This window comes from Hemitrygon akajei, chromosome 12 (assembly GCF_048418815.1).
Source record: "Hemitrygon akajei chromosome 12, sHemAka1.3, whole genome shotgun sequence".
Taxonomy (NCBI): Eukaryota; Metazoa; Chordata; class Chondrichthyes; order Myliobatiformes; family Dasyatidae; genus Hemitrygon; species Hemitrygon akajei.
In genome coordinates this window covers 104,742,154-104,757,942 of record NC_133135.1, presented here as the reverse complement: position 1 = coordinate 104,757,942, position 15,789 = coordinate 104,742,154, and the positions used below count along the sequence as shown (strand labels likewise).

The 15,789-nt window shown below is 43.5% G+C and overlaps 1 protein-coding gene across 1 annotated transcript in view; it reads left to right on the top strand.

Moving 5' to 3' along the window:
* The window catches only part of LOC140736645 (zinc finger protein 541-like), a 116,627-nt gene that overhangs the window by 36,091 nt on the left and 64,747 nt on the right, over positions 1-15,789 (top strand). Inside the window, exons 5-6 of the mRNA XM_073062456.1 lie at positions 1,728-1,946; positions 2,448-3,582. Coding sequence (XP_072918557.1) covers positions 1,728-1,946; positions 2,448-3,582 — 1,354 coding nt within the window. The remainder of the gene's footprint in view (positions 1-1,727; positions 1,947-2,447; positions 3,583-15,789) is intronic.

Sequence of the window (15,789 nt, the reverse complement as noted above, 5' to 3'; positions counted from 1 at the left end):
TTCAGCATCGGACAACCTCACCCAGGGTTGATCAGGCTCCGATTGTGTCCCAGCAGCAGTGGTCCATTGGTCGCACCTCTTGATCCATGTGACGATGCTGGTGGCTCTTTTCTTTGTCATCCCCATGCTATCAAGGAAAGAATAGGCTATGCAGAGTGAGCAGCCAGAAAAATCTCTATACCCCAACCTCTGTAGGCTCACATTGTGCCCTCCTCCATCTCTGGCACTGCTCTACCAGCTCCTGGCATTTGGCTTTCTTATGGTCGGTCTTCTCAAGGAACTGTCAGTTCTACCATCACGAGGTTTCTGACAGAATGACCACTGCAGGCCTCAGGGATGGAGATGTGATGGTCAGGAAGCCTTAATTGCTTGCCAAATTCGACTTTCAGTTGCCAGTCAAATACCATATAGTATTGTTACAGAATCACACACAAGTTCCTACAGTTCTGGTCACCCCACTATAGGAAGGCTGTTGAGGCTTTGGAGAGGGTGCAGAAGAGGTTTATCATGATGTTGTCTGGTTTAGAGGGCATGTGCTCTCATGAGAGGCTGGATAAACGTGGGTTGTTTTATCTGGAGTAGCAGAGGCTGAGGGGAGAACTGATAGAGATTTATATGATTATGAGAGGCATAGATAGAGTAGACAGGGAGTCCTTTTCCTGGGGTAGAAGAGTCTTAATACCAGAGGGCGTGCATTGAAGGTGAGAGGGGGTAGGTTAAGGGGGTTGTGAAGGTAAGTTTTTTGTATTTGGAGAGTGGTGGATGCCCAGAAAGTGCTGCTTGGTGTGGTGGTAGTGCAAATACATTAGAGGCTTTTAAGAGATGTTTTGATAGGAGTTCTTTGATTTGCCTTTTAGCTGGTTAGGCACAGCATTGTGGGCTGAAGGGCCTGTTCCTGTGCTGTACTCTTCTGTGTTCCAATAGTGCACCACTTGTGCTTGTACCTAATTCTGAATTTAAGAACAGTGCCAACCCCGCCTCCTAATTGCTTTAAGCCTATTTCAAGTAGAATTCTATGACTATGGTCACTTATTGGAGAGACATTGAAATTAAATCAAAAAGAGAATGGGTGACTGGCAGCTTTTACCAAAGGCCAGTTAGCTGTAGTATTACTTATTGTCAGGATGAGCGTGGAGAATGCTTGCTTACTTACTGCTCATTACACTGCTAACATTTAGGGTTAGGGTGTAATGTTACCCTAACCCCAACATTAGGGTAACATCCTTGGTGGTGATCAGGGCTTCCTTCATCATGAAGTAGCTTCCTGTCAGTTTTCACTACTGGCAGTCACGCAAGTCCCGGGTGGAGACTCGGGAATACCGTCACACTCAGATGTAGAAGGGTTCTTCATTGCTCATTCGGTAACCATTTTGTTTTACCAGTCAGGGTTGCTAGCGCTGAGCTGAATCCCCAAACCTGGAGGACTGATGGACTGCTCTTGGTCTGGCTTCTACCCTTTGACCTGTTTGGCATGGGTGACCCTACCAAGAGCCAAAGCATAAAGCCCTGACTCCAGCCAATATGGCTCTCTGGGTCTTAGAGGAATGCAAACCTCCAAACCCTATGACAAGATTGTGGTCCTCTTGGAGGCAAGCTGAGAAATTAGTTGTGATCCCATCTGGAAACATGTAGGTTATTTGCATAAAGATAATGGAAATTTTTGTAATTTTTTTACTTAATTAGTGAAAGAAGTAGTACTTTTGGTAAATATTGTTCTGCCTCCTTAGATCTGGGCATCTGCTAACACACCAAAAAAATAAACCCTATGTCTGTATGGAGCATGGATGCAATAAAAGCTATTGTGACTCGAGGTCCTTGCGTCGTCACTATGAAGTCCAGCATGGCTCGTACAGTCAGAGGGAGCCCTTCCCCGATAACAGCTCAAAAGGGGTGGATTCAGCAGAGAGCTTGCTGTACCTGCAGCCCGGCCACACGCAGGCCCTTTGGTGTGACGTAGGAGCAGGGCAGAGGCCGGCAGCCCCAATCGAATCTTTTCCACAGAGATCCACTTTGCCAAGCAGAGAACTGAGTAACGTATGCCAGAAAGTGCCAGCTGAAACTGGAGCGCCTGAAAGCAGTGTTACGTTGCACTATCCCACACAAACCCATGCGGCAGCAAATGTGCTTGCCAGCCCAACCGTTTGTTTCTCAGAGAGATCAGATACTGTCAGACAAACCAAATATCGACTATTGCAAAGAGAGCAGTCTTCTGGTATAAGTAGTAATGCAACCGATCCATATAACAAAGTAAACTCCACCCATTTTCCTGTAACAAACCCCAACGTATCTTGTTTAGAAAGTTTAGATTCTTACGTGATGGACTCAGTAATTCCCAGTAGAGCTTCACAGCCTGCACGATATACACTAGAGCCGTCAAGACCTGCAAGTTGGCCACAGACGGTGAGCACAAATCATACACTCTCAAGGAGTGAAACGGCTTCCAACAGGCAACAAGCAAATCAGGACCTTGTGTGGACCAACAACTTGGCAACCTACAGTGGCAGCAAAGGGACTTACTCCTACATCGTTCCCAACTCCCAACCTTCTGAGGAGGTTTCCACTACTTTTTCAAGTGGAGCTTTGCATAAACTTGACTCATTTGCCCAGGCCTTCACGAGACAGAATTTGGAGATTCAGTCCGGTCCTTCTGGAGCAAATACCCCAGGTGAAAGTTCATCAGGTTCTGAATTTGATGTTCGTGGAAACGTTCTCAGACAGATTCTGAGTTATAAAGCAAATTTAAATCAGTGGCAGGCATTTCCTGAGCAGAAATACCAGATAGTGCAAGAGCAATACTCTCTACACCAGCAACATCAACAACAGATAGCAACTTCCCTCTTCACGCAAGTCTACATGGGTGATCAGGAGGGCTCCACTGCCCAGAACCAAGACCAGTTGCAAAACCACATGCTCCAGTTGATCTCAGATTCCCAGTGCAATCTGTCTGAATCCCAGAATTCAGTAAATCAGTCACAAGTTATAGTTACCCAGTCCCAGCATATGCTTTCTCAGAAGATCTCACCCCAGATCCAGAATAGCTCATCACCGTTGCATCAGCCTTCAGAACTAGACCAAGACTTTCAGCATTCCTTCAGACAGGAAAACAGTTCTTTTTTACAATTTCAAACAACAAATCCTTGCCAACTCTCCAAAAGCATCCTCCCCTGCTATCCGCAGCCAGCAGAAAGTACCGAGCAGCAGGGGGGAGCAGATTTGCAGCCTGCTTTCCGAGGCATCTCAGAAAGCCACAGGAAGTCCAAGAAGAGCTCGTTCAAGGCACAGCATCCTTCTCAGTCAGTGTGTGAAGAAGAGTTGGTTCAGTCAAAGCAATTAGAGGGTTGGTCATTTCCACTGCACCACAAGAAAGGCAGAATGTCTAACAAGAATGTGTGTGTAAAACATTTCACTCTTACAGGTAAATCCAGTAAGAATGTGTCAGTCTCTCGAAAGGAACGACAGAAGTTAAATACCAACTGCACAGCTCCTCCAAGTCAGGTGGCTATGAATTCCTTCTCTGTCAAGAATTCTATGAGGAGTACGGAACACCATCTACAAAAAGAACATTTTCATGAGAGGGTCCAGGTAATTACCTCAATTCATCTTGATAGTGTCATAGAACACTATAGTACAGATACAGTCCTTTTGGCTCATCTAGTCTGTGCCAAATGGTTATTCTGTCTAGTCCCGTGAACCTGCACCCGGACCATAGCCCTCCATTCCCATCCCATCCATGTGCTAATCCAAACCTCTGCAGTCAAACCCCATCCTTCACGTCCGCTGGCAGCTTGTTCTACACTCTCCCACCCTCTGAGCGAAGAATTTCCCCCTCAGGCTTCTTTTAGATATTTCACTTCTCACCCTTATCCATGACCTCTAATGATAGTCATTGTATCCTGTTCTTTTATCAGATCTCCCCTCATTCCCCTATGCTTCACTGTGGCACCAAATTAAAATAGTCAAAGACTCACATCTGTGATTATAGGGATATCAGGAGGAAGTTTTGGTGGAGTGTCTATGTAAGACCATAAGACATAAGAACAGAATTAGGCCATTCAACCCATTGAGTCTGCTCCACTATTACATCATGACTGATATAGAGTCATAGAGAAGTACAGCACAGAAACAGGCTTTTTGACCCATCGAGTCCCTGCCAAAACTAGTTAAACTCCTATTCCCATTGACCTGCATCGGAATCATAGCCTTCCATATCCCTACTGTCCATGTACCTATCCAAACTTGCACGCACCACTTGTGCTGGCAGCTCATTCCACATTCTTACAGCCCTCTGAGTGAAGAAGTTTCCCCTCATGTTGCCCTTTTTTTAGACTTCCTTTTAACCCCTCTTCTCATTGTTACCGTGCCTGAAGACACACATTCAGCAATTCAGGAGCAGCTTCTTCCCCTCTGCAGTCTGATTCCTAAATGGACATTGAACCCATAAACACCTCCTCAATTTTTCTCATATATATTATTTTCTGTTTTTGTCCTATTCATTTAATTATTTAATATACCCTATACAGTATGTACTTAGAGTAATCAATTTTACTTTTTTCCTGTATTTTCTTGTATTGCATTGTACTACCGCTGGTAAGTTAACAAATCTCATGACACACTGTGCCAGTGATATTAAACCTGATTCTGATTTTCCTGCCTTCTCTCTGTAACCTTTGATGCCCTGACTAATCAGTTTTAAATACACCCAGTGGATGGCCTCCACACCTGTCTGTGGCATTGATTTCCACAGATTCACTACCCTCTAGCTAAAGATCTTCCTCCTTATCTCTGTTCTAAAGAGACCTCCTTCTTTTCTGTGTCTGTGCCCTCTGACCCTAGACTCCCCCACTATAGGAAACATGCTCTCCAACGCATTATAAAGCTGGAAACAATTGAAGTTTCCCAGTGTGTGATCAGCAAGGCTATAGGGAAAGCTTTCTAATGTTGGTTGTATAAGTAACTGGAACTGGAATAAAGAGACTTTTCTCTTTGGAGTGGACTATAAGAGGTGACTTTATAGAGGTGTACAAGATGTTAAGAGGCATAGATCGAGTGGACAGCCAGAGACTTTTTTCCCAGGGTGGAAATGGCTAATACAAGAGGGCATAATTTTAAGGTGATCAGAGGAACGTTTGGGGGGGGGGGGGGGAATGTCAGAGGTGGGCATTTTTACACGGAGAATGGTGGGTGCATGGAACGCCCTACCGGGCTGGTGGTAGAGGCAGGTACATTAGGGACATTAAGAGATTCTTAGATAAGGACACAGATGTGAGAAATTGAAGGTTATGAAAGAGGGAGCCGTTAGATTGATCTTAAGAGTAGGTTAAAAGAACAGCACAATATTGTGGGCCAAAGGGCCTGTGCTGTAATATGTTCTAAAAGCTGTGAATGCATACAATATAGAAAAATGTAGTGGGAAAGTTTTTAAAAACCAACAGAAAGCAACTAAAACAATTATAAAGAGAGAAAAGATGCTAGTGAGGCCCAAAAGAGGAAGATGATACAGTTTAACACATGGCTAAGGAGCTGGTGTAGAAGGGAGGGAGGCAGATATTTGGATCATTCAGCTCTCTTCCAGGGAAGGTGGAACCTTTACAGAAGAGATAGTTTGCACCTGAACTGGAGAAGGACTAATATCCTAGCAGAAATGTTTGCTAGTGCAACACCGAGGTGGCGGGGATGGGGGTGCTTCCAACTGGAGACGCAGGGAGATAGGAAACAGAGTTTCAGAACAGATAGTGGAGAGGTTGTGGAGACAAATGTTGACCGCAGACAAAATCAGAAATGAAAAGGTTGAGCATGGTACGACTAATGTTCTGAGCTGTGTTTATTTCAATGCAGTAAGTATTGTAGATAAGATGAGTTCAGGGCTGGATCAAAACTTGGAATTATGATATTGTAGCCATTAGTCAGCCTTAGATGCAGGAGGGGTGATCTGATTCCGGGGTTCCATTGTTTTACATGCGACGGAGCGGAAGGGATCAAAGATGGAACGTGGTTGTACTAGGGAAAATGTCGCGGCAGTGCTCAGTCAGGACAGACTGGAGAACTCATAGCAACACACACAAAATGCTGAAGGAACTCAGCAGGCCAGGCAGCATCTATGAAAAAAAAGTACAGTCAACATTTCAGGCTGAAACCCTTTGGCAGGACTCGTATAGTGAGGCTTTATGGGTGGAAGTGAGGAATAGAAAAAGGTATGACCACATTAATGGAGCTATATTACGAAACACCCAACAGGCCATGGGATTCAGAGGAATAAATCTGTAAAGGCATCGCAGGCTGTTGCAAGGAACATAAGGTTTATAGTAGGTGATTTTAACTTTCCACATATTGACTGGTACTCCCATACCCTTAAAGGATAGAGTTTATTAAATGTGTTCAGGAAAGTTTCCTTAATCAGGACATCGAAGTCCCAAAGAGAGAGTGTGCAATACTTGATCTGTTATCTGGGAATCAGACAGAGTAGGTGACAGAAGTTAATATAGGGGAACACTTTTAATCTGATAATCATAATCAAAGTAAACGTGGAAAAGGATTGCTCTGGTCTGCGGGTTGAGATTCTGAATTGGAGAAAAGCCAATTCTGATGGTATCAGGATCTGGCAAGTGTGGATTAGGATGGGCTGTTTTCTGGCAAAGTTGTACATGTTAAGTGAGATGCCTTCAAGAGTGAAATTTTGAGAATGCAAAGCTTGTATGTGCTTGTCATAATAAAAAGTAAAGATAACAGGCTTAGGAACCTTGGTTTTCAAGAGATGTTGAGGCCCAGGTTATGAAAAAATAGGAGATGCATAGCAGGTATAGACGGGTAGGAACAAATGAAGTACTTGTGTAGTATAAGAAATGCAAGAGAACACTTAAGAAAGAAATCAGGACTAAAAGAAGGCATGAAGTTGCTCTAGCAGACAAGGTGAAGGAGAATCCTAAGGGATTCTACAGATATGTTAAGAGTAAAAGGATTGCAAGGGTCAAAATTGGTCCTCTGGAAGATCAGAACTGTAATCTATGCGTGGAGCTGAAAGAGATGAGGGAGACCTTAAATGGATTTTTTGCATCTGTATTTACTCAGGAGACTGACACAGAGTCTACGGAAGTGAGGCAAAGCAGCAACAAGGTCATGGACCCTGTACAGATTACAGATGAGGAGGTTTTTGCTGTTTTCAGGCAAAATGGAGTGGATAAATCTCCAGGCCTGGGAAGGTGTTCCCTCAGACCCTTTAGGAGGCAAGTGCAGAAATTGCAGGGGCTCTATAGCAGAGATATTTAAATCATCTTTAGTGACAGGTGAGATACCGGGGGATTGGAGGATAGCTAATGTTCCGGTGTTTAAGAAAGGCTGTAAAAATAAACCAGGAAATGATAGGCTGGTAAGCCCGACATCAGTAGTGAGAAAGTTATTGGAGGGTATTCTAAGGGACCATATATGTAAGTTTTTGGATAGACGGACTGATTAGGGATAGTCAGCACGGCTTTGTGCGTGGTAGGTCATGTCTAACCAATCTTACAGAGTTTTTTCAAGGAAGTTACAGGGAAAGTTGATGAAGGCAAGGCAATGGATGTTGTATGCATGGACTTTAGCAAGGTATTTGACAAGGTCCCGCATGGGACGTTGGTCAAGAAGGTTCAGTTGTTCAGCATTCAAGATGAGGTAGTAAATTAGTTTAGATGTTGGCTTGGTAGGAGAAGCCAGAGAATGAAAGTAAATGATTGCTTCTCTGACTGGAGGCTAGTGGAGTGCTGCTGGGATCGGTGCTGGTTCCGTTGTGAGTCCATTGTTGTTTGTCATTAATTAGTATCAACAATCAAGATGATAATGTGGTTAAGTGGATCAGCACATTTGCAGATGACACCAGGATTGGGGATGTAGAGGACAGCAAGGAAAACTATTAGAGCTTGCAGTAGGTTCTGTGCTTCTCTGTGGATTGTCACCTTGTCGTCGTGGAGAAGCTTGTGTGCTCCTGAGATCCCGAGAACAATGCTGTCTGGAGCTATGCTCCTGGTAGGTTCACCCATGGTTGGAAGGTCAAGGGTGAGGTCCCTGACAAAAAACAATCCAACCGAGACCTCAACGGTGGAACAGGGGGACGAAGTTACTTTGAACTCAACGGCTGTGAAGGCAGATGAAGGCTGCAACAAATCCATCAGCTGCAATCATCGTGGTTTCCATGCCATTGGAATCGGTTGGTTGATTTGTGAAGTATCGTGTGCTTCTTGGAGTGCAACATCAAGTACATGTTAAACAAATACATGCACAGGCGTCTTTGCTCTGTGGAAATGGAATGAAGACCATCATCCTCGACCTCGAGGGATAGCCATGACGATGAGGTTCTGGACCAGCTGAAAAAATGGGCTGGAAAATGGGAGATGGAATTTAATTCAGACAAGCACAAGGTGTTGCACTTTGGTGGGAGCAACCAGGGTAGGTCTTACACAGTGAACGGTAGGACACTGAGGTGTGTGTTAGAACAAAGGGATCTAGGACTACAGGTCCATAATTCATTGTAAGTGGCGGTAGGGTCATAGGAAAGCTTTTGGCACATTGGCCTTTATAAATCAAAGTATTGAGTACATGGAGATGGGATGTTATGTTGGAAGTTGTATAAGATATTGATGAGGCCTAATTTGGAGTATTGTGTGCAGTTTTGGTCACCTATTTACATACTGGAGCACCTGAGCTATAAGGAAAGATTGAATAGGTTAGAACTTTAATCCTAGGAACACAAGTCTGAGAGGAGATTTGATAGAGGTATACAAAATAAAGAGGGATATAGATAGGGTAAATGAAAACAGGCTTTTTCCACCAAGGTTGGGTGGGACTACAACCCATGGGTTAAGGGTGAAAGGTGAGAAATTTAAGGGGAACATAGAGGAAATGTGCTTCCGGCACAGGTAGTATATGCAGGCACAATTCCAATGTTTAAGGAAAGTTTGGATTGGTGCATAGTTAGTGGGGGTATGGAGGGCTATGGCCCAGGGTGCATTTCCATCAAAGGATAAATGGTTTGGCATGGACTAGATGGGCTGAAGGGCCTGTTTCTGTGCTGTACATTTTATGACTATGATATGAAGGTAAGCTCACCAATAATATAAAAGAAAATACAAAAATATTTTTCATATACTGTATATAAGGAGTAAAAGACTGAGAAGAGTGAACATTGGACCGCTTGAAAATGATGCTGGAGAGGTAGTAATGGAAGACAAAGAAATGGTGGATGAACTTAATAAGTATTTTTGCATCAGTTATCACTGTGGAAGGCAGCAGCAGAATGCCAGACATGCAAGAGTCTCAGGGGGGCAGAAGTGAGTGTAGTTGCTATTCCTACAGAGCTGCTTTGGAAGCTGAAAAGTCTGAAGGTTGATAATTCACCTGGACCAGATGCTGTGAAAGAGGTAGCTGAAGAGATTGTGGAGGCATTAGTTGTGATCTTTCAAGAATCACTAGATTGTGGCATAGTATCAGAGGACTAAAAATTGCAAATGTCACTCCACTCTTTAAGAAGAGAGAGAGGCAGAAGAAAGTAAATTATAGGCCAGTTAACCTGACTTCAGTGGTTAGGAAGATGTTGGAGTCTATTATTAAGGATGAGGTTTCACGGTACTTGGAGGCACATGATAAAGTAGACTGAAGGGGAAATCTTGCCTGACAAATCTGTTGGAATTCTTTGAGGAAATAACAGGCAGGATAGGCAAAGGAGAGTAAGTGGATGTTGTTTACTCGGATTTCATAAGGCCTTTGACAAAGTGCCACTCATGAGGCTGGTTAACAAAGTAAGAGCCTATGGTATTACAGGAAAGGTACTAGAATGGATAGAGGATTGGCTGACTGGCAGGAGGCAAAGAGTGGGATAAAAGGGACTTTTCTGGTTCGCTGCCCTTGACAGGTGGTGTGCCGCAGAGGTTGGTGTTGGGACTGTTTCTTTTCACTTTGTATGTCAGTGATTTGGATGAAGGAATTAATGGCTTTGTTTTCAGACGATACAAAGGGGCAAGTAGTGTTGAGGAAACATGGTTGTGTCAGAAGGACTTGAACAGATTAGTGGAATTGTTAAAGAAATGGCAGTTGGAATATAATGAGGGAAATCTGTGGTCATGTATTTTGGTTGAAAATTCAAAAAATGAGAGAGACAGAGAATCTTGGTGTCCTTGTGCATAATTCCCTAAAGGTTAACTTGCATATTCAGTCGGTGGTAAGGAAGGCAAATGTAATGTTAGCATTTACTTTGAGAGGACCAGAATAGAGAAGTAAAGCGGTAACGCTAAGTCTTTATAAGACGATGGTGAGGCCTCACTTGGAGTATTGTGAGTATGTCTGCACCCTTTATCTAAAAAAGGATGTACTGGCATTGTAGAGTCCAGAGGAGGTACGTAGCAATGATCCCAAGAATGAAAGGGTTATCATATGAGCAGCTATTAAAAACTCTGGGCCTGTACACACTGGAATTTAGAAGAATGAGGGGAGTTTTCATTGAAACTTATCGAATATTGAAAGGTCTAGATAAAGTGGATGTGAAGAGGATGTTTCCTATTGTGGGAGAGTTTTAGACCAGAGGGCACAGCATCAGAATACAAGGAAGTCCCTTTAGAATGGAGATGAAGAGAAATTCCTTTATCTAGAGGATGGTGGATCTGTGGAATTCATTGCCATAGACGGCTATGGCGGTCAAATTATTGTGTATATTTAAGGTGGAGGTTGATAGGTTCTTGATTAGTCAGGGCGTCAAAGATTACAGGGAGAAGGCAAGAGAATGGGGTTGAGGTGGATATTAAGTCATCCATATTGGAATGGCAGAGCAGACTCAATGGGACGAATGGCCTAATTCTGCTCCTGAGTGTTACGGTTCACTTCAATGTATTGAACTGTGGCTTTTCTGGGTGAAGATATTTGAATGTATTGAACTGAGTATAGAACTGACTTTTCAGGGTGAAGATAGTTACAGCCTTTGCAGCGTGCCGGAAGAGGAAGATGGACCTTCATCAGTGCTGTGGTATGAAACGTCCCTTTGTACAAGTTCAAGTTTAATTGTCTTTCAACCATGTATAGCCAAATGAAACAGCGTTCCTCTTGGGCCAAGGTGTAAAACACACTACCAACAGTCACACACAGCACGTATAATTACGATAGTATAAAAACATATAGTTACAAAAATATATATAAAATAATAATGATATAGCCTAGGTTCCTGAGTGTCATGTCCTGTAGACTAATGGTGCGCGGATGTTGACCTGGAGCCACATACCTGCAAGAACAAGCCCGCAGCAATTCCTCATCTCACATAGATGCAGCTGCAGATGAATGCAGTCCAGCTTGTCTTCCCAGGACAATGGAGGGGGCTAGTCCCCAGCCCAGTATGGAATCCAGTGGCACACAGCCAACTCCGGCATCTCCTTCCCTGGTGGCCAAAGCAGCTGATCCTGGGGCATGAGGGCCTGGTCCACGCCACAACCAAGGCCATGCAGCACCCCTGCCATGTAGGAATATTTTGGGAGATTGTGTACCTGTTGCTGACAGTTGATTTAATGGGGAGTAAAGTGCCTCTACTTTCCTAAAGGTTCAAGTTTGTTTAATGTCCTTTCCAGCGCAGAGGTGAAAAGGAGAACAAAGTAATTGTTACCTCAGAATTGTTGCACCATATAAAAAACAGAGACAAAGAACACACTAATAAAAAGCGATAAATTTAAATACTTAGGATAGCTATGTACATTGATTGAATATGTGTATATCAAGTGATGTGTGGCACAGGAGTGTTTGCACGTAAGGTGACTGATAAAATAGTAGTGATGGGGGGGTGTGGTGAGTTAGCTTAGTGGATGGAGCTGTTGATCTGAAGTTTGCATAGATTTGGCATGTTATCTAAAACTTTGACAAACATCTTTAGATACACAGTGGAGAGTATCCTGACTGGTTACCTCATGGCCTAGTATGGAAACACCAATGTCCAGGAATAGAAAAGTTTACAGCAGGGGTTCCCAACTTTTTTACGCCATGGATTCCTACCATTAACCGAAGGGTTCATGAATCTGGGTTGGGAACCCCTGGCCTACAGACAGTAGTGGATACGGCCCAGTCCATCACAGGCAAAGCCCTCCCCACCACTGAGCACATTTACAAGGAGTGCTGCCTCAAGAAAGCAGCATCCATCACCAAGGATCCCCACCACCTAGGCCATGCTCTCTTCTGGCTACAACCATCGTGCAGGAGATACAATGAGCCTCAGGACCCACACCACCAGGTTCAGGAACAGTTATTATCCCACAACCATCAGGCTCCTGAACCAGTGTGGATAACTTCACTCACCACAATGAGCCTCAGGTCCCACACCACCAGGTTCATGAACAGTTATTACCCCACAACCATCAGGCTCCTGAACCAGTGTGGATAACTTCACTCACCACAATGAGCCTCAGGTCCCACACCACCAGGTTCATGAACAGTTATTATCCAACAACCATCAGGCTCCTGAACCAGTGTGGATAACTTCACTCACCACAATGAGCCTCTGGTCCCACACCACTAGGTTCAGGAACAGTTATTACCCCACAACCATCAGGCTCCTGAACCAGTGTGGATAACTTCACTCACCACAATGAGCCTCTGGTCCCACACCAGCAGGTTCATGAACAGTTATTACCCCACAACCATCAGGCTCCTGAACCAGTGTGGATAACTTCACTCACCACAATGAGCCTCAGGTCCCACACCACCAGGTTCAGGAACAGTTATTACCCCACAACCATCAGGCTCCTGAACCAGTGTGGATAACTTCACTCACCACAATGAGCCTCAGGTCCCACACCACCAGGTTCAGGAACAGTTATTACCCCACAACCATCAGGCTCCTGAACCAGTGTGGATAACTTCACTCACCACAATGAGCCTCAGGTCCCACACCACCAGGTTCAGGAACAGTTATTACCCCACAACCATCAGGCTCTGAACCAGCGTGGATAGCTTCACTCACCACAATCTCAGGTCCCACACCACCAGGTTCTTGAACAAGCATGGACAACTGCATTCACACCAACTCTGAAATGATTCAATAATTAACACACTCACTTTCAAGGACTTTACAACTCATGTTCTCAATATTATTTATTTTTAATTTGCATTTTGGAACACTTACTCTTTGTTTATGTATACTTTTCATAAATTCTATTGTATTCCATCTGGGTACTTTCCAAACTGATGACACGAATATCGATTCCTCATTCCAGTAAAAAGAAATGTGCCAGTGTGCCAAAAGCTTCCTTTACAACCATATCTGTGGCACTACCTTCAATGAATTATGGACCTGTTTTCCCAGATCTCTCTGTTCTACCACATTCTTGCCACTCACTGGGTAAGACCTACCCTGGTTGGTCCTACCAAAGTGAAACACCTCACACTTGTCTGCATTACATTCCATCTGGTACAGATCCCGCTGCAAGCCATGATAGTCTTCCTCACGTGCTCGACTAATAATCTATTTCTAAAGTATTAGATATGACTGCGGTGTGCCTGTGTGCAGTCCAGGTGAGCAGACACTGGAGGCAGTGTAGCCTGGCATCTGTACTCAATTGGGGGCTGGCCTCTGCTGTTGGTGCTGGCTCCAGTGTTCAGCCAGTGGAATGACAGGCTGGATTGCCACGAGCTGCACCATCAATTTGCATACCGCTTAGGGTCTTGGACTACACATGTTTTCATGAGTAACAATGTGTGTTTTTTCCTTCAAGATTCAAAGATTGAAGATCCAAGGTACATTTAATATCAAAGAATGTATAAACTATACAACCTTAGGGATTTGTTTGCTCACAGATAGCCACAAAGCAAGAAACCCGAAAGAACCAAATTAAAGAAAAAAAAATTAAAAGACCAACACCCAATCCAATGTGCAAGAAAATAGAAAAGAAGCACAAGTCATGCAAACAACAACATTCCGAACCAAATTGCGTCCTCAGATCAGCAGCTGGAGTAAACCCAAAGCCTCACTTATCAGTTTGTCATTTTAGCAGACATGGAGCACAACAGCTGGAGCAGTCTTCATAACCTCAGCGCCATGGAGAGAGAAGTGACCATCACAGGAATGAGTGAAATTGGCTCGTGCCTTGGGTCCCGACACCATCTTTTCAGGGTGTCTCTCGCGATTTTGAATGTATGTTATGCACCTTGGCCCAAGAGGAACACTGTCTCCTTCCTGTATCCCTATATAGTTCGAGTGATAATTAAACTTGATTCGATTTGAAATTATTGGGTCAATAATCTAAAAGACTGAACACATATAACCATAACCATATAACAATTACAGCACGAGAACAGGCCATCTTGGCCCTTCTAGTCCGTGCCGAACGCTTACTCTCAGCTAGTCCCACCTACCTACACTCAGCCCATAACCCTCCATTCCTTTCCTGTCCATATACCTATCCAATTTTTTTAAAATGACAAAATCGAATCTGCCTCTACCACTTCTACTGGAAGCTCGTTCCACACAGCTACCACTCTGAGTAAAGAAGTTCCCCCTCGTGTTACCCCTTAACTCTCAACTCATGTCCTCTTGTTTGAATCTCCCCTACTCTCAATGGAAAAAGCCTATCCACGTCAACTCTGTCTATCTCCCTCATAATTTTAAATACCTCTATCAAGTCCCCCCTCAACCTTCTACGCTCCAAAGAATAAAGACCTAATTTGTTCAGCCTTTCTCTGTAACTTAGGTGCTGAAACCCAGGTAACATCCTAGTAAATCTCCTCTGTACTCTCTCTAATTTGTTGACATCTTTCCTATAATTCGGTGACCAGAACTGTACACAATACTGCAAATTTGGCCTCACCAATGCCTTGTACAATTTTAACATTACATCCCAACTCCTGTACTCAACACTCTGATTTATAAAGGCCAGCATACCAAAAGCTTTCTTCACCACCCTATCCACATGAGATTCCACCTTCAGGGAACTATGCACCATTATTCCTAGATCACTCTGTTCTACTGCATTCCTCAATGCCCTACCATTTACCATGTATGTTCTATTTTGATTAGTCCTACCAAAATTTAGCACCTCACACTTATCAGCATTAAGCTCCATCTCACATATTGTGAGTACTCTCACAATATTGAATTATCTAGATGATCACTCAATGCTAGTGATTAAAATTCAGTTATACATTGGCATAGACATCACACGTCTTGGTAATGACTTAATTCCAAATTATGCAATTTTGTTCCTTCCTTTTCTGGGTATTACCAAGAGCTGTATTAGGAGCTCATGCCCCAGAAATGCATTAGTGCAGTGAAGCACTGCAAACTACTGCACTAAACTAAAAAGCAAATGTACGTCTGTAATATTTTACAATTAATCCTTCATCATACTTAGCGTTTACTTATTTGAAAATAAATAAGCATTGCCCTGTTCTGTATTTCAAATGTTGTACTTTAGAATTTCTCCAATAATGATTTTTCCTTTTTTTGTTATGATGGAATTATCGAATGAAAAGCAAGGATCTGGCAAGTGGCAACGCTGCGGAAAATTTGGAAGAAAACGTAGAAAGCTTCCGGTGTGAGCAATGTCAAGGTGTCTTCCACTTTCTGAAGGGATTAAATTGCCACAGTTGCCCAGGAGAAGGTGAAGGAAAACAACATTCATTAGAGGATGCTGTTAACTCTCAGGAGGTTAGAAAAATTATAAATGGCTTTGAATTTAAAAAAAGGGCCATTGTGGAATATTGCGTACATGGTGCTGTCTGGTTTTTGTATTTAGGTCACTTTGATTTCAGAAGGATTTGGCTGCAGCTATGAATTTCTCACATAGTTATATTTGAATA